The sequence below is a fragment of the Rhinoraja longicauda genome, chromosome 14, assembly GCF_053455715.1.
Source record: "Rhinoraja longicauda isolate Sanriku21f chromosome 14, sRhiLon1.1, whole genome shotgun sequence".
NCBI lineage: Eukaryota > Metazoa > Chordata > Chondrichthyes > Rajiformes > Arhynchobatidae > Rhinoraja > Rhinoraja longicauda.
In genome coordinates this window covers 19,734,148-19,756,588 of record NC_135966.1, presented here as the reverse complement: position 1 = coordinate 19,756,588, position 22,441 = coordinate 19,734,148, and the positions used below count along the sequence as shown (strand labels likewise).

The 22,441-nt window shown below is 40.2% G+C and overlaps 1 protein-coding gene across 1 annotated transcript in view; it reads left to right on the top strand.

The window, feature by feature from the left end:
* The window catches only part of cdhr2 (cadherin related family member 2), a 96,473-nt gene that overhangs the window by 15,381 nt on the left and 58,651 nt on the right, over positions 1-22,441 (top strand). Inside the window, exons 2-10 of the mRNA XM_078411344.1 lie at positions 6,007-6,078; positions 6,704-6,843; positions 8,902-8,961; positions 10,440-10,499; positions 10,954-11,034; positions 15,545-15,634; positions 16,571-16,687; positions 16,774-16,917; positions 22,206-22,281. Coding sequence (XP_078267470.1) covers positions 6,007-6,078; positions 6,704-6,843; positions 8,902-8,961; positions 10,440-10,499; positions 10,954-11,034; positions 15,545-15,634; positions 16,571-16,687; positions 16,774-16,917; positions 22,206-22,281 — 840 coding nt within the window. The remainder of the gene's footprint in view (positions 1-6,006; positions 6,079-6,703; positions 6,844-8,901; positions 8,962-10,439; positions 10,500-10,953; positions 11,035-15,544; positions 15,635-16,570; positions 16,688-16,773; positions 16,918-22,205; positions 22,282-22,441) is intronic.

Genomic DNA, 22,441 nt, shown 5'->3' with positions numbered 1-22,441 from the left:
ATATCCTGTACCAAGCAAAATAAAAATATTTTGTCTTTACAGGCAGGAATTCAGGATCAGACTTCAACCTGTAGTTGCGTACAATACAGTTATAAACCAGGCATCATTGTGAGAAAGCCATGAATAAAATCTTTGAAATTTTTTTTCCTTTAAAATGGATGGGTCCCAATTTACAGCCGTTAGTATGACATATTCTGACATTTGAATATTAAATATATGTTTTTTTTCCACTGGAAAAAGCCTCCTAAAAATATATTAAATGTGCAGTCATAATTTGTAGCAATTATTCAAAATCTTCAGATATGTTGAAGTGCTTGACAAATCCAAGCAGAGTATTTAGGTCTGGTAGTTGCCATGGAAATTTGTTGTCCTTTGTTTGAGATGATGCAGTATGGGAAGTACTGAATCCATTTGAAGCGTTTTCTAACAATTTAAATTAGCACTCCTGACGGGTCATTGCCGTTAGTAGATGCGTGTAAGTGTTTATTTTATCGGTCTTGCTGCTTTTTATAGTAGTGACATTAGTTATCTTATTTCAGTTCATTGCTCGCTGCTTTTCCCCACTAATATTCAAGTAGTCAAAGGGGGAAGAAATAAAAGCCTTGAGTCTTGCTGCTGTGAGTCACACCGCGGTTGTCACTTGCTAAAAATATTGTGATGTTAGTGGAAATTACATTAGGATTTCCTTCATCAAATTGGTTGAATTGTCAATTTGTTTATTAAAATGCATCTAAGTAGGCATAACTTACATGCAGCCTTTAACAAAAAATGGGAATAAATTGTCAAATACAACTCCTGGTACCCATTGTGAGGTAGGATGGAAGATGATGCCAATCCTCATATAATTTCCTCCTATGTTTTTCATCAGAATCCTCGGATGTATCACATTTAATCCTGGTGACTTATCTAATTTAAGTTCAGCCAATTTATCCATTGTGTCCACGCAACCAATTTTTAATGTATCTATCTTAATTATGTCTTTCTTATTTTTGGCTTGGTGTGAGGTGGTAGCTCTGCCAGCCGCACCACTGTGCTCGACAAATGAAAGCAAGCATACCATATGCCTTCTTTACCACTTTATCTACTTTCATGGATTTGGACCACACGTTCCCTCTGCATTGCTGCTGCTAAGGGTCATGCCATTGATTGCATACTTTCCCCTTATGTTCGACCTCTCAAAGTGCAACACCTTACACTTGCTCTGATTAAACTCAATCTGCAATTTCCCCGCCCATTTCTGTAGCTGATCTATATCCTGCTGAATACTTTGACAGCCTTCCTCAGATACTTGCTAACCAACCTGTCAATGTTTATGTTCAAGTCATTTATTTATATCTGGAATAGCAGAGGTCCCAGCACAGATCCCTGCAGAAATCCATTGGTCCCATTTACTAGTCCACTGGTACCATCTTACCAAATTCCCTAGTAAAGATTGCTACAAAGTACTCTTTGTATTGTAATGTTGCTCTCAGCATCCATGTACAAGTTCACATTTTTTTCCTTAACAGACACCACTCCTCGATGTCTTACCTTTTACCATTTATATTGCTTGAGAACACTTCTATATTCCCACTAATGCAGGCAGCTAATCTTTTCTCATATGCCCTATTTGCCACCATTGTTTAGTTTCATTTCTAAGTGCATGATGTAAATGTTTTGATGCTGGTGGAAATCACATTTGGATTTCCTACATCAACATGTTTGAATGGTTAATTAATTTATTAAAATGTATCTAAGCAAGTGTAACTTCCCTGCAACCTTTAACAAAAATGGGGATAAATAGCTCAATATAATAATGCATACAATTACAAATTGGGTAAGCATGCCATTAGGGTTGGCTTTTCGCATGGAATGAGATAAACTCCTGGCAGATGGTCATGAATTTTTTAAGTTTGTTTTGAAGTTTTCTGTAACATTGGCATAAAAATGTTGTCCACAATCACTTGTGTCATATGTGCAATATCACAAGCTGTGTCCAGAATAAAGCTCATGAGGAAGTAGCTGAGTGAAAAAATAACTTGACTGTAATCTTTGTTATAAAATGCTAGACATACTCAGCAGTCAAGCATGACCAGTGGAAGGACAAGGAGTGTAAACATCTCAGGCTGACGTTCTTCCATCAAATGAAAGGCCAAGGATTTGGAACATTGTTTCTTGTTTCACGTGTGTTGGCTAATCTCTTTAATATTTCCAACAATATCTGTTCTTAATTTAAATTTCTGGCATCTATAGTATTTCCCTTAGTTCCATCTAAAATGTCAAAGGTATTTTGAATCATTCTTTCTGATAGGGAAATTGTACAGAGTCATAGATCATACAGCATGGAAATGGGCCCTTCGGCCCAACTTGCCCATGCTGACCAAGATGCCCCATCTTCACTAGTACCAGCCACCTGCATTTGGCCCATATCCTTCTTAAACACTCCTATCCACGTACCTGTCCAACTGTTTTTTAATTTGTCTTCAATTGATTTTCAAATGAGACAGGAAAAATTAAGCAAATTAATTCAATATCTATAAGAAAATAACTGCAGATGCTGGTACAAATCAAAGGTATTTATTCACAAAATGCTGGAGTAACTCAGCAGGTCAGGCAGCATCTCAGCAGAGAAGGAATGGGTGACGTTTCGGGTCGAGACCCTTCTTCAGACTGATATCAGGGGGCGGGACAAAGGAAGGATATAGATGAAGACAGGAAGATAGAGGGAGATCTGGGAAGGGGGAGGGGAAGAGAGGGACAGAGGAACTATCTAAAGTTGGAGAAGTCGATGTTCATACCACTGGGCTGCAAGCTGCCCAGGCGAAATATGAGGTGTTGTTCCTCCAATTTCCGGTGGGCCTCACTATGGCACTGGAGGAGGCCCATGACAGAAAGGTCAGACTGGGAATGGGAGGGGGAGTTGAAATGCTCGGCCACCGGGAGATCAGTTTGGCCAACGCGGACCGAGCGCAGGTGTTGAGCGAAGCGATCGCCGAGCCTGCATTTGGTTTCACCGATGTAAATAAGTTGACATCTGGAGCAGTGGATGCAATAGATGAGGTTGGAGGAGGTGCAGGTGAACCTCTGTCTCACTTGGAAAGACTGTTTGGGTCCTTGGATGGGTCAAGGAGTTACTCCAGCATTTTGTGAATTCAACATCTATGTTCAGGAAATTGCAAGAGCACCTTGTAAATGTCCAGCAGATGGGAGAGGAACAGATACCTTCTTTAAAGTTGCAGAGGAGCCAACTGAACTGCAAATTTTGGGAAGTGTTTGGCAAGATTATTATTTTCATTCATTATGCCAGAAACTGTTGTAATGACTGAATTAATTGGATTTGAGCACATTCAGCTACTGCAAAAATAAAGCAGCTTTACAGTTTACATCTGACCTCCTGTCCCCTAAAGTTTGACATGATCTGCAATGGACGAGATTGGAGAATTGCCAACATGAGATTCAGAAATAATCCAGAGTAGATCTTAAGGGCATGTTACGATTACACCTCCAAGGTTTGGTATAATAAGAGTATGCAAAGGGGCATCCAGGTACACTACCATCAAAATAAAATGCTCAAGTCTGCACTGGGAATGAATTGTTGTGGCCAGAGGTTATTTTGAATCATTCTTTTTGATTTGGAAATTGTACAGAGAGTCAAAGATTCATACAGAATGGAAACAGGTCCTTCGGCCCAACTTGCCCATGCTGACCAAGATGCCCGGTCTTCACTAGTACCAGCCACCTGCATTTGGCCCATATCTTTCTTAAACATTCTCATATTCCTTTCCCCTGCCATTTTCCTAATCATTTTCCTTAAACATTCTTATCCATGTACCTCTCCAAATATCTTTTAATATGTTTAAGAAGGATATGGACCAAATGCAGGTGGCCAGAAAATATATATTCAAGATGTCAGGGGTTATGGGGAGAAGGTGGGAGAATGGGGTTGAGAGGGAAAGATAGATCAGCCATGGTTGAATGGCAGATTGGACTTGATGGACTGAATGGTCTAATTCTGCTCCTATAACTTATGAACTTATATACCAGTGTTGTTTATGATGTACTGATGAAAAAAATAATGTATTTAATGGATATTTGAATTGTTAAAAGGGCACAAATATCACACAAGATTATGTCTTTCAAATTATTTCCCGTTGTCTAAAGGGGATTACTTGTTAATTAAAGGCAAAGCAATTAAGTAGCTTGATCAATAAGTGTTAATGTAAAACACGAACCTGTAATTTTTCTGTAAAGTGTATTTAAAATAATTGTTTTTATTGGAAAGTTATTAACCATAAACATTTTTTTTTGTAGATGATGAGATCAGACAAAGTAATTTGGACTCTCTTTTTTGCTCTTCTACATGTAAAAGGTACAATGTTAAGTTAAAGATGGGAACTTTGCGAGTTGTGTAGCTCCTTTAAACACAAGGAACTTTAGAACACTCAGAAGTTGCATAGGGAGAGGACAGGAGAATGAAATAGATCAAACAGGATTGCATGGTGCAGCAGACTCAATGGGCCGAATGGCCTATTTCTGCTTGTATGTCTTATGGTCTTATAGAGATCCTCAGGTCTTATCACATTTAAAATCGTACATGGTCACCATCACATTATATCATGCTGTTTCCGTGTTTACCAAGAAGCCACTTGAAAGCAGTACTGGTGCCTTTTAAACATATAAAGATGCACATCGAGCCTGTTGTGATGTCACTTTGTGCAGAAACTTAATCAATTCTCACTTTGTGCAGAAACTTAATCAATTCTCCTTGATGATATTATAAAATTTAGGCAGCACGGTGGCATAGCGATAGAGCTTTTAGAACTGAGATGAAGAAAAAAAAATTCAGTCAGAGAGTTGTGAATCTGTGGAATTCTCTGCCTCAGAAGGCAGTGGAGGCCAATTCTCTGAATGCATTCAAGAGAGAGCTGGATAGAGCTCTTAAGGATAGCAGAGTCAGGGAGTATGGGGAGAAGGCAGGAACGGGGTACTGATTGAGAATGATCAGCCATGATCACATTGAATGGCGGTGCTGGCTCGAAGGGCCGAATGGCCTCCTCCTGCACCTATTGTCTATTGTCTATTGTCTATTGCTAGAGACCAAAGGTTTGCTCCTGATTACGTGCGCTTGTCCATACAGAGTTTGTACGTTCTCCCAGTGACCTGCATGGATTTTCTCCGAGATCTTTGGTTTCCTCCCACACTCCAAAGACGTGCAGGTTTGTAGGATAATTGGCTTGGTATAAATATAAATTGTCACAGGTGTGTGTAGGATAGTGTTAGAGTGCGTGGATCGCTGGTCAGAGTGGACTTATTGGGCCGAAGAGTCTGATTCTACGCTGTATCTCTAAACTAAAACTAAACTAAACTAAAAGATTGTAAAATCTACCTAACAAAGAGTCAGGAGGGCCAAAAGGGTTCTTCTTGGCTTCACGTACACATCCAAGCTATTGCTGAATCTGAAGAAGGGTTCTGACCCGAAACGTCATCTGTTCCATTTCTCCAGAGATGCTGCCTGTCCTGCTGAGTTAATCCAGCATTAGGTCTATCTTCAGTATAAAACAGTGTCTGCAGTTTCTTCCTACACCGGGTACTGTTGGCTCACATCAGGTCTTGCCCCCTCCACATACATTCTCCTGGTTTTGCCTTACCCTTGGTCAGTGTCTTAATGTACTTAGTGAGTTTCTCAAACATATTTAAGCTGCCATTTCGGGTGTGATTAGTGTTGGGAGTATACGGTTCTGTTTTTAATGATGCAGGGAACTAACATTACATGCTCCTCTCACCCAATGTTTCTAGCATGCAATGATTGATTTGCACTTGAAAATGTCTGCAGACAAAGTTTAGGCCAATTTGTTATGTTGAAACTCCATAATGTAGATCTCTGAATAATTTCACCTGCGTATGATCAATGCTGACCACTGCAGTAATAAAATAGTTTGTACTTTTTTCCTGTTGTAATGCTGCTAAACGTCTCACTTACCTAGAATTGACAACACTTGAATATAACAATTTTCTTTTTAATTCCAGCTTCCGCCGCAGCAGGACCAGTAATTGGCCACAATATGTCTGTCATCTTTGTTCCAGAAGACACATTTGTAGGTTGGTTCACTATTAATGTTGAGAAAGAAAAAAAATTCTTCTTGAATTCAGATATATTTTCAAACGTGCAAAAAGCAGAATATATATCGTCGTCATGAGGGACCTAATTGCCTTACCAGTGATGTTTACTTTGGTGTTTTGTGTAGATAAAGTGCATAAATTGTGTGATGAAACTACAAAAAAAAAAAGTTCTTTCTGTTGATAGTCGTATATTAATGGCACAGTCCTGAGAGTGGATTGCAACCTTTTGAAATGGCCAGCTAGAGTAAAATGCTGGAGTAACTCAGCAGGACAGGCAGCATCTCCGGAAAGAAGGAATGGGTAATGTTTCGGGTCGAGATCCTTTTTCAGACCCTACACATCCTTCCTACACATTTTGTCCTTCTCTCCAGTGATGCTGCCTGTCCCGCTGAGTTACTCCAGCATTTTGTGTCTACGGTATAAACCAGTGTCAGCAGTTCCTTCCTACTGCTCTGTGATGGTGTTAGGGAAATGCCTATACTGCTGTGTCATGGTCATTATCTGTGCTGAAACCTCAAAAATAAACACCATATTTGGATAAATTTTTAAAATCACTGTTTTAATATAATAACAATCAATAGTTAATTTCATTTTATTTTTCCAGGTAAAGAAGCATATAAGATATATGCAACTGATGCAGATAACGACAAACTGACCTATTATATTTCCGGAGAAGATGCAGGATATTTCCATGTAGATAAAGACACTGGCATTGTCACAGTAGCAGTCACTTTGGATCGCGAGGTAACCTAGAAATAAGATTGGACTGTAATTGTAAAAGGTTTAAGTTCTCGTCCGAAATTCAGAATTATGGGTGGGCATTAAAAACTAACTTGAACAAAATATTTTATTTCGTTCAAAGCTCATTGCTTATTGCTCAAAAAATGCACCTCATGCCAAGGTGCATAACTACTGTGAAGGATATTATATAAAATTGAAGGGAGCCCTCGAAGCATAATTGAATGAAAGATTATAAAGAAATTACAGGGAGAATTTTCACAGGAATCATCCATTTCGAAAGTAAAAGACAGCAGCTGCAACATACATCCATTGTTTGAGTGCTGTTTTGTAATCATGTATCCACATACACATTTGAGCTACCATTTGGTTAAACCACCATTGTTGAAAGTTGCAGCATTTTAGCACATTGGAAGCATGCAGACGAAACATGTGTAATCTCTGCAAAAGCCCATATTTGCACCCTTGGTAGCAAATCAATATACATGCAGAGTCTGCAAACTTCTAATGCTGATGCCATGTGCTCAGCTTGTGTGAAGGATAAACCTTGGAGCAGCAGCAACTCCTCCACCCACTGTCTTCAAGATCCCTAAGAATGTTATTGAAAGAGATCAGCAACTTTGCTTTGATTAGTCATTTTCACACCCTATCCTTCCATAAAGCTAGTCTCCCTCTCCTTTGAATCTCAGTCGGAAAAAGGGCCTCGACCCGAAACATCACCCATTCCTTCTCCCCAGAGATGCTGCCTGTCCCAATGCTCCTGCTCCGGCATTTTGAGTTTATCTTCAGTGTAAACCAGCATCTGCAGTTCCTTCCTTCACTATTTCTAATTGCTTGAAACATAGTGTTGCTTCAAGGAGCATTTGGTATGTCCAGACTTCACAAGAGTGCCATGCCAAGAGATCAAGTAGTTTCCGTTGACTTCAAGGCTTCCGCCAGATCCATCCTCGTTTGTAGTGCGACATGGCAGTGAAATTGATCAGTGGGTTCCCAGAAAGGGATGAATTGGTGGAGTGGGAGGAGGAAGAGGGACCTACTGTAGGACCTACTGTAGGAAGGCACGTCCATCAGATGTCTTCTCGTAGAAATGTATGTTTCAATGCAGAACGATGTCTGAGGGACCTGTGATTCATTAATGAGGTCCTCAGCAACATATGCCACATGATCCAGCCACATTTATAAAAGCAGAGATAACACGAGATCACTCTGCCAGTGCAGCATCAAAAGGAACAGAATTATCCCATTCAGCTCCCTGAGCTGGATCACCATTCAATGAGATCATGGTCCATCAATGATGAAACCCCATACCTATGCCTAATTGTCATATTCCATAAGACTGGTGACCAATATTCTACAAATCTCAAGGCAGGGGCAATTTACAGAAACCAATTAACCTACAAACCTGCACATCTTTAGAATGTGGGAAGAAACCAGAGCACCCGGAGAAAATCTACACGGTCACAGGAGAATGTAGAAACTGTGTACAGCCAACACCCGCAGTCAGGATCGAACCCGGATCTCGGGCGGTATAAGGCAGCAACTCTACTGCTGTGCCACTGTTCCACCCTTTGTGCCACTATGCCGCCCTTCTTATAAATACAGAAAATGCTGGAAATATTCAGCAGGTGGTACATCAGGAGAAGGTCCATTTTCAACTACATTGCTTATACATTTGGTTTTCACTGGATGCATGTGTTTCCCAAATACACATGGAGCCTTCTGATCTTTTATTTAACTATGAAGCAGGGATTTGAGCCTACAACCATCTAGATGAAAGGAGGTGGGTTATGAAGGCAGATATTACTTTCCCAGACCTTTGAAGTATTTGCTCTCTTTCATTTGTCTGGAGTTTATTTAGATTGACAACCTAGTAAATGTCACAAATGTTGCTTGCAAACTGCTTCAAATAATGCTTCAACCTGATTGTAAGTGTCTGTGAGCTCAATCATATGTTATCACCAAGGAGCCTTGAGGCAGTTTGCCATTTTACATTTTGTGAATGAAGTTAAAACTTTTAATGTTTGCTTCAGCTATTGTACACCCTTCTTTTGTTTTTAATACCAGGTCAAAGATATTATGAATGTGAATATTGTTGTGGGTACTAAAAATGATATGATTGAGAAGGTAAGTTCTGTTAACTTTATTTGAAGTATAAACAAAACAGTTTGAATAGACAATGTAAAACTGTTTGAGTGAATGTACTAAAAAGATTGATATTGTCATAAATAAGCACATTGCAAAATATACATAATCGCGAAAATAACAGCTGAAAACTGAAACGGGTGAAATGATTTTCAAACCAGTTTAAAAGCTTATGTATTTGATTTAACTTTGAAGTCCTCTAGATGAAAAATCTTTTACACTGTTTAATCCATTTCACTCTGGATTAGCATTAATTAAACTTATTGATCTTCTGCAAACTCCATCCTTACGTATTTAGTCATGTTGTGCTTCTAAAACTTGAGATTCATCACACCAGATTTACTTGGGATCTAAAATTATACTACTTACATTATTTAGTTGTGTTTTTGATAGTGAGTCAATGAATGAATTTGATCAGATTGTACTGAATATACGCAAACTTGGTTAATTTTAAAGGTTTTGTATGATAAGAAAATGTTGAAAAACGTAGAAAGCAGGCCGGTATCTGAATGGCATCAAAAATTACAGTTGTGCGAAGTGCAGTGGAATTAAGGTGTTGTTGGGCAAAAATTGCTGAAAGGTAACAGATGATGCAACAAATGGCTAGGAAGGCAAATGACATATTGGTCTTTATTGCAAAAGAATTGAAGATTAAAAATAGGGAAAGCTTTGTTATAATTGTACAGGGTATTCGTGAAGCCACAGCTGAAGTATTGTGCAGTTTAGATCCTTTTTATAAGAAAGGATATGGTCGTCCAAAATAAATCCGCTAGGTTAAATCCCTGTAGGAGAGAAATTTGCAACTTAGATTGACTCGAGAAATGTGAAATGTGGGAGAATGAGGGGTGATCTTATTGAATGATATAAGATCCGAAGGTAATGTGACAGGAAGATATTTCTTCTGGTGGGAGAAATTTGAAGCAGGGGGTCATGGTTTTAGTTTTTAGTTTTAGTTTTAGAGATACAGCACGGAAACATGCCCTTCGGCCCACTGAGCCCGCGTTGACCAATGCTCCCTGCACACTTACATTATCCTACATAAACTGGGGACAATTTACATTATATCAAGCCAATTAACCTACAAATCTGTATGTCTTTGGAGTGTGGGAGAAAACTGGAGATCCCGGAGAAAACCCATGCAGGTCACAGGAAGGATGTACAAACTCTGTATAAGCAGCACCCGTAGTCAGGATTGAACCCGTGTCTTTGGTGCTGTAAGGCAGCTACTCTACCACTGCGCCACCATGTCAGTTATAAGGTAAGAGGAAAGTTATTTAAAACTGAGGTGTGCAGGAACTCCTTGCAGAGGGTGGGAAATCTCTGAAATTATGCATCGTAGAAGATTGTGGAAGCTAGGAAGTATTTCATTTTTGAAAGGTTAGGGAAATGAGGACCACGGGGAACTGGCACAGAAGAGGAGATGAGGTTTTGAGTAAACGAGCCATGAATTGGAATTGCAGTGCAGTCCCGAGGGGCTGAAGGGTCGACTCCTGAGTCTATTTTCTTCTGTTTATATACAGGTATGATCAGGTTTGTGAAATACATAGTTTCCAAGAGAGACTCCTAGTTTTTGGAGATGCTAATGGAAGGTTATTCAAGGATTAAAGATCTCCTGAAACTTTTAAACACTGTGCAGAAACGACTGGTGTGAACTAAATCAAATCTCACTAAAATTGTGAAACATATCTCAGAATGAACTATTTTCGAGAGTGTTATGTTTTGTGTTGCCTTGATTTCCTGTATTGTATTTTCTTGTATTCTTAGAATACCTATATACATTCAATTGGAAACTAAAAATATGAGTGTCATTTCGATGTAATATGCAGGACATGAGAAGGTGTGTTCAAAATGGACATCTCGTTTTATCTAGTTTTACTCTTCAGCGCCTTAATCCACCTGGGAAATTTTGATGGCTGTCGATATAATAGTTTGTAATTTTGTAGTTAGAATAACCTTTCCTGCTTTCATCTTCAGAAACAAAGTATCGTTATTACGGATGCCAATGATGTTACACCCATTTTTGTCAAAGCTCCATACACGACAACTATTTTTGAGGTGAGTCATTTCCAGTTCTTATCGTTGAATTGTTTGAGGCATCTTGTGCAGTAGTAATGAGTAATGTTGTTCCCTTAGCTTTGGTCATGGCATCAAATCCAATCCAAGTTGTTACAATGAAATAGAGATGTATGCTTTCAATCAATTTTCCGTGACAGTATCACTGAGCCTGTCAAAAATATCATAAATAAGCAATGATGTCAGAAGACTGATTTTCTTTTGGAGGGCCTATGATTGCACATGAGATAAAATCATATTTGTGCATTGGGAGATTTTAAACTTTACTTAGGTAAATGCAGTCATTTAAATGTAACTGTTTTTTGGGATGGTGATTTAACAGGCAGACGTTATCTTTGTTCATATACAGTCCATCAGGGTTAAGGATGCCCAGCTTCTACTTCACTTCAGAGGCAAGAGACTATAGATGCTGGAGTCTGGAGCAAAAAATAAACTGATGCAGGGTCTCGACCTGAGACATCGACCATTCCTTTCCCTCCATAGATGCTGCCTGACCCCCTGAGGTCCATTAGCAGTTTATTTTTTATTCTGCTTCTATGCAATGGTTTATAAGGTGGCTGACCACCGAAGGACCTGCAGAATCAGCATTGGGTGGCAGAATGACTCTGCACAAAGATGTAGCTTGACCCTTGAATCCATGTTGGGACTTACTGAAGAGCAATTTTGGTCATCTAAATCGCCTGTATTTTCCTCATATCCATGATTTATTTTGTTTGGATATTCCTTTGGATATTCCTTTCTTTCGATTCTGAAGATTTCCATTGGATTGCAGCACAGTTGCACAGCTGGTAGAACTCCTGCCTCACAGAGCCAGAGACCCAGATTACATGCTGACCTCGGGTACCTTTGTGTGCACTTTGCACGTTCTCCCTGTGATCGCGTGGGTTTTCTCCCATATTCCCACGACATACAGGTTTGTAGGTTAATTGACCCTAGTGAGCATGCGAGTGGATGCGAAAGTGGGATATCATAGAACTAGTGTGAATCGGTGATCGACGGTTGGCGTGGACTCAGTGGGGTGAAGAGCCTCTTTCTATGCTGTATCTTTCAACCAATCAATCAATTTAATGAGTATCCACCAATCAACTTGGCGATGCATCCAAAGACTAAGCAAACCTTTCCTCGGAAGTCTATCCTCATGAGATTTCTGGTTCTCTGCAACCTGGCTATAGAATCGTAGAAGATTTCAAACACAGGTGGAGGGCAAATAGACCATTATGCTGGCATCAATTAACAAAGGCCGATTTATTCTAATCCCACCTTCCAGGGTCAGGTCCAGCAGGTCATGGCATTTTAAGTACATATCCATGGGCTTTTTAAAATGTGACATCTCTACCATCCTTCCAGGCAGAGAGTCTTGGTCCCTTACTACGCTGGGGATGAGAAATATCATACCTATTTCCCTTCTATAACTACTCAGCTCAGGAAAGCACATCTTTCCTTTTTAAATATTCGACCCACTCATATACACACCTCAATTAAATTTCTCTTCATTTTCCTCTGTTCCAAAAGAAACTTACTGAACAGTGAAAGGCTTGGATAGAGTGGATGTGGAGAGGATGTTTCCACTAGCAGGAGAGTCTAGGACCAGAGGCAATAGCCGCAGAATAAAAGGATGTACATTTAGAAAGGCGAGGAGAAGGAATTTCTTTAGCCAGAGGGTGGTGAATCTGCGGCATTCATTGCCACAGATGGCTGTGAAGGTCAATAGACAATAGACAATAGACAATAGGTGCAGGAGTAGGCCATTCAGCCCTTCGAGCCAGCACCGCCATTCAATGCGATCATGGCTGATCACTCTCAATCAGTACCCCGTTCCTGCCTTCTCCCCATACCCCCTCACTCTGCTATCCTTAAGAGCTCTATCCAGCTCTCTCTTGAAAGCATCCAACGAACTGGCCTCCACTGCCTTCTGAGGCAGAGAATTCCACACCTTCACCACTCTCTGACTGAAAAAGTTCTTCCTCATCTCCGTTCTAAATGGCCTACCCCTTATTCTTAAACTGTGGCCCCTTGTTCTGGACTCCCCCAACATTGGGAACATGTTTCCTGCCTCTAATGTGTCCAATCCCCTAATTATCTTATATGTTTCAATAAGATCCCCCCTCATCCTTCTAAATTCCAGTGTATACAAGTCTAATTGCTCCAGCCTTTCAACATACGACAGTCCCGCCATTCCGGGAATTAACCTAGTGAACCTACGCTGCACGCCCTCAATAGCAAGAATATCCTTCCTCAAATTTGGAGACCAAAACTGCACACAGTACTCCAGGTGCGGTCTCACCAGGGCCCGGTACAACTGTAGAAGGACCTCTTTGCTCCTATACTCAACTCCTCTTGTTATGAAGGCCAACATTCCATTGGCTTTCTTCACTGCCTGCTGTACCTGCATGCTTCCTTTCAGTCAATGTCAAGGTCAAGTCAATGGATATTTTTAAGGTGGAGATGGATAGATTCGTGATTAATAAGGGTGTCAGGGGTTATTAAGTGAAGGCAAGAGAATGGGGTTGAGAGGGAAAGATAAATCAGGCACGATTGAATGTCAGAGTAGGCTTGATGGGCCAAATGGCTTAATTCTGCTCTTAGAACTTATGAACTTATGAAGAAGCAATCAAGGCTTGATCAATCTTTCCTCATAGCTCCAAACTTGCAGCTCTGGCATTATTTTTATAAATCTTCTGTGCACCCTCTTTCATGCAATGTGAACTCCATGCATAACTCAAACAGTGATCTCACCAGTGTTATGGGGTCAAGGAAAGAGCGTTCAAGCCGTGGCACTGTTTCCACCAATCTTTTCACCACGACACCCAAGAAGCACAAGAAGCACAAGAAGTGCAAGATGCCATTGTTTGCAGATGCCGAGAAGTGTGTTCAGCTCTGGCTGAATCATTTCTAATCTTGTGACCTGGACTCGATAAGAAGACTAGTGTTATATTCACTTCCCTGCTTTTATATTCTGTTTCTCAGCCAATAAAATAAAGTATCTCATACTTTTTTGCCACCTTATGGACTGTTCCTCTGCTTTTAAGGATCAGTGGACATACACTGCAACAAGAACTGCCTTTGACTGGAAATCAGAGTTATATTCTTTGTGATTTAAAATAATTTACTGTTATCTTTCTCGGCTCTAAGAAGGATAATCTCCACTTCTCCAGTCCATCTACAATCACAACTGGAATCAATGGGTGAATGGGTATTTTTAAGGCAGAGATAGATAGGTTCTTGATGAGTACAGGTGTCATAGAAACATAGAAAACATAGAAAAATAGGTGCAGGAGTAGGCCATTCGGCTCTTTGAGCCAGCACCGACATTCAATATGATCATGGCTGATCATCTAAAATCAATACCCTGTTCCTGCTTTTTCCCCATATCCCTTGGTTCCTTTAGCTCTAATAGCTAAATCTAACTCTCTTGAAAACATCCAGTGAATAGGCCTCCACTGCCTTCTGTGGCAGAGAATTCCATGGATTCACAACTCTCTGGGTGAAAAAGTTTTTTCTCATCTCAGTCCAAAATACCCTCTATTCTTAAACTGTGACCCCTGGTTCTCGACTCCCCCAATATCGGGAACATTTTTCCTGCATCTAGCCTGTCGAATCCTTTAAGAATTTTATACGTTTCTATAAGATCCCTTCTCATCCTTCTAAATTCCAGTGAATACAAGCCCAGTCGACCCATTCTTTCATCATATATTAGTCCCACCATCCCGGGAATTAGCCTGGTGAAACTACGCTACACTCCCTCAATTGCAATAATGTTCTTCCTCAAATTAGGAGACCAAAATTGTACACAATACTCCAGGTGCAGTCTCACCAGGGCCCTGTACATCTGCAGTAGAACCTCCTTGCTTCTAAACTCAAATCCTCTCGCAATGAAGGCCAACATGCCATTAGCTTTTTTAACTGCCTGCTGTACCCGCATGCTTAATTTCAGTGACTGACATACAAGAACACCCAGGTCTCGTTGCACCTCCCCATTTCCTAATCTGACACCATTCAGATAATAATCTGCCTTCCTGTTCTTGCCACCAAAGTGGATAACCTCACATTTATCCGCATTATACTGCATCTGCCACGCATCTGCCCACTCACCCAACCTATCGAAATCACCGTGCAGCCTCATAGCATCCTCATCGCAGCTCACACTGCCACCCAGCTTTGTGTCATCTGCAAACCTGGAGATGTCACATTAAATCCCTCGTTTAAAAAAGGCAGGAGAATGGGACTGAGAGGGAAAGACAGATCAGCCATGATTGAATGGTGGAGTAGACTTGATGGGCTGAATGGCCTGATTCTGCTCCTATCTCTTATGAACATGAATTTACCAGTGCAGTCCTTTGAACTCCTTGTTCAATAACATTAATTTTACGTTATCTTTTTTAACGTTACGTCAGATTATATCCGTGATTAATGTGCTAAGTTAACAATATGGCCAAAATCTCTTAATTGTTACTTGAATGAATAATTAATGGATTTGTTTCTTTTTTTACAGAATGAAACTGAAGGCGCAATATTATTTAAAGTCTTTGCAGAGGATCATGATCAAGGGCCTGCTGGAGAAATAAATTATAAAATTATGGAAGTAAGTAGTTTTAAATGAAATCCTAGAAATTACACTAATTTGATTTAATTTCCATTATTTGTTGCTTCTGGCTACATAAGTGGAGTGATAACAGTTCCTGTTCAACATACTTTTGAACAGTAGTTGGCATTGATGGAATTGCTGGTCGACCTGACGCCACGTTATTTTTCAGAACAATTGCACCATTGACAATCAAAATAAATGTTTAACTTTTGTTTTGAAATGGAGCATGGAACAGCTGAAAGGTTAATCAGGGCTATCCAATTGCCCTGATCATTTATCTTTCATGAATTTGTGAAATATTCAAACAAACAAATCATTGTACTGATTTCCAGGCTGTGTTGTACCTGGTAACGCCTGCTTCTGAAGATCCACTGGGAAAAAAAAAATTTCAGCACAAACTTCATTCACCTGGAGATGAGCATAAACCACCAGCATGGAGCAAAATATTTTGGCCCAAATTATGTCTGTTAGTAATAAACTGCAAGAAACATCTAATCTGCAATAAAAGGTCGTAAATGAATGCAACATGCCAACCTGTATCATGAAGTCATCAATGAACAGAAATGAACTTCCTTCACCTAATTCTGATATTACTAAACTTTCTGCATAGGAAGGAACTATGGTGCTGGTTTCCACTGACGAGAGACACAAAATACTGAAGTAACTCAGCAGGACAGGGAGCATCCTTGCAGTTACTCCAGCATTTTGTGCCAATCTTTACTAAACTTTCTGTTAGGTAATTATCATATGAAATCCTGCCTGATGCTTGTTTCTCTTACATTAAAACACCCATCCCAAATCTCCTGCATGAATGGATCATTCACAACTGCTCTTGTGTTATGTGAATGGTTCATGAGCCATACACCAATGAGTCATAGATCATCTGATGTTCTCTAAATGGTTGGATAACTCCTGTTTCTTATTCTGTTGCAGGTTCTGCCAGATGCCCCTTATCTTTTTGAAATTCAGCAGAATGGAAGTGTTATTTTGAACGGTACACTGAGTTACACTGAGAAAAGCACGTTCTATCAGTTAACGATCAAAGCATCAGTAAGTTTCAAATTATTCTGATTGAACCCAAGTATTCATTATTCTAATGCTATGACTTCTGAATACATATTCTGTGTGTTTTCCAGGACGGTGGTGGAAACGACAATGGAACATATGTTGTCCGCAATTCTTCTGCATTCGCATTTATTAATATTGAAGATGTTCCTGACACCGACCCCAAATTTCAGAACACCCCTTATCAAGCCACGATCCCTGAGAATTCCAAAGTGGTATGTATGTATGTAAAACGACATATTTGCCAGAAAAATTCTGGGTAGTAGAGGGGCGATGTAAATTTAAAATGAACCTGTTGTAGCAATAATGTTGTAGCAATGTTGTAGCTGACTGGTTAGCACGAAACCAAAGCTTTTCACTGTACCTTGGTACACTTGACAATAAACTAAACTAAACTAAACCGAATAAACTAAACTAAACTAAACTAAACTAAACTAAACCAAACCAATCTAAACTAAACAATAACTCCACTATTTTTAAGCAGATGGGAGGATAGTGGAAACTGGAGTCAGTGTGTTTAGTATTAGGGTTTATGCAAAGATTCTGTCCAATTTAATGTTAATGGTATACATTGCCTTTATTTATACATTGACGATTAGCAAGATTGAAAAGCTGGTGCACTGGTCTACAGATGATGAACATAGGGAACAATTTGGACGGAGTGGAATCATAGATAGATGATCAACAGGAAAAGATTAGTCAAGGAAAGCATGAGGAGTGAGAGCTCAAGATGAGATAATAGATAGAAAGTGAGAGTGAGGGAAATTAATGTGGTTGAAGGCGGACAAACTAATATGCTTGTTGCAGCTGGAAGGATCTACTCCTTTACATTCTCAACCAGTCATGAACATAATATCAGCCCCTTGGGCAAGCAGATTTGATGTATTTGCTGCAAACAATTGTTCAGCCTGGATGTTTATGGAGATATGGGAAGGAAGCAGGAACTTGGGATTTGTTTTTGGTTTAGCATTAGTAAAAGAACTGTTTCCCTCAGGTTTTGAAAAACATTTATCAGCCCTTATCCCAAATTTTGAGATGAATGAATTGTCTGGCTTTTGGCTGCATTGGCTTTTTGGACCAGAGAATAGAGCATAATGTATGACTGGAAGCTGGAGCTGAGATGGCATTAAAAGGGTCAATGGGAGATTGGAGGCTTCAGATTGGGATCATGGAGACAGCAAGGATCAAATGTTTGAGGGTGGGGAGAGCGAGAGTACGGGTGTCAGGGGTTATGGGGAAAAGGAAGGAGAATGGGGTTAGGAGAGATGGATAGATCAGCCATGATTGAATGGTGGAGTAGACTTGATGGGTCGAATGGCCTAATTCTGCTCCTATCACATGACCTTATGATCTTATGAGAGTTGGAAAAGTTGAATCAGATTTTTGGATTGGATGGAGATCGTGCGTGGGAGTGGGCAGGGTATTTTGGGGGTGATCAGATAACGGGGGTGGTTAAGCAGATGAACTAGATGGGTCATTGCTCCTCATCCTAGAATACAGGCTAGAAATCTTTTGGTGGAAAAGCCTTTAACTGGTGCATTTCCCAGATCAAGCCTGTGTCCGTCAAAGGCCTATTGACAGAGGTTTATCACAACGTTTACTATCACGTATGGGCAAGAATGCAATGGAACTGCTGTTACTGGAGGTAATGAAGGCAAGAGTTGAGAGTTTCAACAAAGAGGCAGGAGTGAAATTGGATGGTGCTAGAAAGGTGATAATAGTCATAGTGTAACATATATTTCTAATTAGAAATAGCACAACACCAATGTTATGAACAATCTGTTATGAACCTCTGGCAGTTGCCATTGAGAGGAATGGAGTGTGTTACTAGTTTTGGATAAGAAGGGAATTTTTGCTCATCTTATTTTGGAAGCCACGAGGTAGTCTAGTTTCTAGTTTATTTCTTCGTTAGTTTAGAGATACAGCGTGGAAACAGACCTTTGGCTCACTGAGTCCGTGCCAATGAACGATCACACATACAATAGTCTGAAGAAGGGTCTCGACCCGAAACGTCACCCATTCCTTCTCTCCTGAGATGCTGCCTGACCTGCTGAGTTACTCCAGCATTTTGTGAATAAACACATACAATAGTCTATCGTACACACTGGGGACAATTTACAGAAGCCAATTAACCTACAAACCTTCACGTCTTTGGAATGCGGGAGCTCCCGGAGAAAACCCACGCGGTCACAGGGAGAACGTACAAACTCCATACAGTCAGCACCAATAGTCAGGATCGAACCCGGGTCTCTGCTGCTGTGCCATCCTGTGCCACTCTGTCACCCTGCACCACTGTGCCACCCTGCACCACAGTGCCACCCTGCATCACAGTGCTGCCTTGCACCACATAGCCTTCGAGCGAATTTACAAAGCGAATTTACAGAAAACTCAGCTTTAAGTGTCGAATAGGTCAGGAGGACACATACAAGATTCAACTGTCAGCTCCTTATGCCAGTTTACCCACTAAACAAAAATCAGATTCATTTCTGGTTTCTGGAGGGAGAGACAGATTGCATTTTGCAATGATCTTTGGCAAAGATTCTCCTCGAGCATCACCCCTACATTGAGACAATCAATCTTCAAGTGCAGAGCATATTGTACATACCCATTCATAGATAGGATACAGAGTTATACAGAGGTTAACTCGAAGGATTATTCAGAGGATACAGAGCAAAGTCCATTATTTGTCTCTAATTTGGTGTTGGTGCTGCCCCTGAACATGAGAAATGAGAAAGTCGATGCTTGTAACCTGCTAGTAAAAGGAAGAGCTGACCACACTGAAAGTAGTAAAATTCTTAACGATTAACATAAAACTTCCTTAACAACCTCTTCCTGCCTCATAACCCCCTTTCTTTACTCACAACAATTAAGGGACCACCTAAGGGTAACTTTGTTTATTTTTCTGAACAATGTTTTCATTGAAACATCAGCTAGATCAATTGGGAGTACTGAGCTGCAGCTGCCTAGGAGTTGTTTCACTTTTTTGGTATAAATTGAAGTTAGCTCTATAGTTTAGTACTGATTTCATTTGTTGAACTTCAGAAGAGGAATATGACATGCCATTAAAAGTACCATCTGGTTTAGGGGATGTGATTTACCTTAGTTGATTCTGTCCTTCCACAGGAAGCAGGAATGCAGCAGAAGTACAATAAAAACACTTCTACCCTGCAATAAAAAAAGTTAAATCAATGTTCCTCATAAAAATGAAGAAAAAAACCTAAGACAGAATAAGTGTGCGATAAGTAAAATCCAAAAGGATAAAAGCAGGAAAATTCCAAATCAGGTCAAGCCATTTTGAAAGATGGTCTGAAAGATCTGTTCCTTTGCTATACTTTTCTCGGTTGAGTATATTTGATAAGCACGAGCACAGTGAGGTACAGCCACAATGAAAATCTCGCCTGGCTAAGCAACTTTTGAGATTGCCTTACCTTTCAATAAAATGAAGGCTGAAGTTCACCAACTCCATACCCTGAACTACTTCCATATTCCTTGCTTGGCTTAGAGGCCACCAACCTACCGGTCAGTTAAGTTAGCAGAGCTTTCGCTTTATGTCGGAGAAGAGAACATTTCATACATCCTCAGATTAAAGAGATTTCTCCACACATCTGAGTCTGTGGCTTTTAGTTCTCGACTCCTGGTGGCATGGTGGCGTAGCGGTAGAGTTACTGCCTTACAGTGCCAGAGACCCAGGTTCGATCCTGACTAGCGGTGCTTGTCTGTATGGTGTTTCTATGTTCTCCCCTGTGACCTGTGTGGGTTTTCTCCAAGATCTTCAGTTTCCTCCAAAGACGTACAGGTTTGTAGGCTAATTGGCTTGGTATATTAAAAAAAAAGTCAATTGTCCCCAGTGTGTGTAGGATAGTGTTAATGTGCGGGGATCACTAGTCGGTACGGACTTGGTGGACTGAAAGGTCTGTTTCCGCGCCGTATCCCTAAACATTCATTCTTTATTCATTGTTTTCCTTCTGTGAACCTACCCTCAATACACATTAGTATATCACCACAAATTTCATGTGCTCTAATTTTGTTCAGTAACATCTGGTATGAAACCTTTTTGAAAGACTTGGAAATACACCACATTCGCTGGTTCCCCTTCTTCTAGTTCAGTTTAGTTTAGTTTAGTTTATTATTGTCATGTGTACTGAGGTACAGTGAAAAGCTTTGTGTTGTGTGCTATACATCAATGGAAAAATTATATATGATTACTATCAAACCATCCACAGTGTACAGATACAGGGTAACGCTTAGTGCAAGATAAAGTCCAGTGAAGTCTGATTAAAGATAGCTCAAAGGTCTCAATTGAGGTAAATTGATGGTCAGGACTGCTCTTCAGTTGGTGAGAGAATGGTTCAGTTGCCTGATAACAGCTGGGAAGAAACTATCCCTGAATCTGGAGGTACGCGTTTTCAAACCTCTTTTCTTCTGGTCTGATGGGCGAGGGAAGATGGAGTGGCCAGGGTGAGACTGGTCCTTGATAATGCTGGTGGTCTCGCCGAGGCAGCGTGAAGTGTAGATGGAGTCAGTAGAAGGATGCTTGGCTTGCATGATGGTCTGGGCTATGTCCACAACCAGGGTGGCGCAGCAGTAGAGTTACTGTCTCACAGCACCTGAGACCTGGGTTTGATCCTGACCCCGGGTGCTGTCTGTACGGAGCTTCTACTTTCTCCCAGTGACCGCGTGGGTTTTCTCCGAGCTCTTCCGTTTACTCCCACACTCCAATGACGTACAGGTTGGTAGCTTAATTGGCTTGGTATAGATGTACAATTGTCCCTAATGTGCATGTAGGATAGTATTAATTTGTGGGGATTGCCGGTCAGTGCAGACTCGGTGGGCTGAAGGATCTGTTTCCACGCTGTATCTTTAATCTAAACTAAACTAAACTAAACTAATTAGTCTGCGATATCTTGCGGTCTTGGATGGAGCTGTTCCCAAGTCATCCCATGATGCATCCTGATAAAATGCTTTCTACTGCCTAACTGCAGAAGTTGGTGAGGGTTGTTGGGGACAGTTCACGTATTGGAGAAATTATTGATAATGCAATATTAAGCCTCTGGTGCCATGGGTCACATTGTCTGATCCACCAGTGCTACATTCTGGCGGTTCACTCATACTCCTGGGCCTTTTGTGTCCAGTTCCTTTACAGTGATAAATATGTATTAGTCCAAAGATTAGTATATGAAGTAAAAAGACTTCTCTTTATAATAAACTTATTATGGTTACTTCAAGGCTGTGCAAAATAATGCAGCTGTCTATTTTATACCCTTGAATATGTTCTTTTTTGATTGAAAAATAACACTTTTTGAAAAGCTCTATCGCAATAAAACACAAATAAACATTTTCAGGAACACAATTAAATAAATGATCTTCAGCCCAGAGTTGTTTAACTGGAAAGACTGATATACTGAGTTATTTAATATTACATAATGATATCAATACCTATGTAATGCATGTGGCTATCCAAACTAACTATGGAAATGTGTTTTGAATTACATTTTCTTTGAAGGGAACGTCAGTATTTCGAGTTTTGGCCACAGATGGTGATCTGGGAATTAAGGACAAAATTACATACACCATTCAAAGTAAGGCAGACATATTCTTTCATTTCCTGTCATTATTGCTTGCTTATGATTCTGGGTGTCATCTTCATTTAAAGCCTGCTGTAAATTTCTCACACTGTACAATAATTGAGAGCATACTTGATACAATCAAAATATTATTCCCAGGGGAAGAAATAGAAAT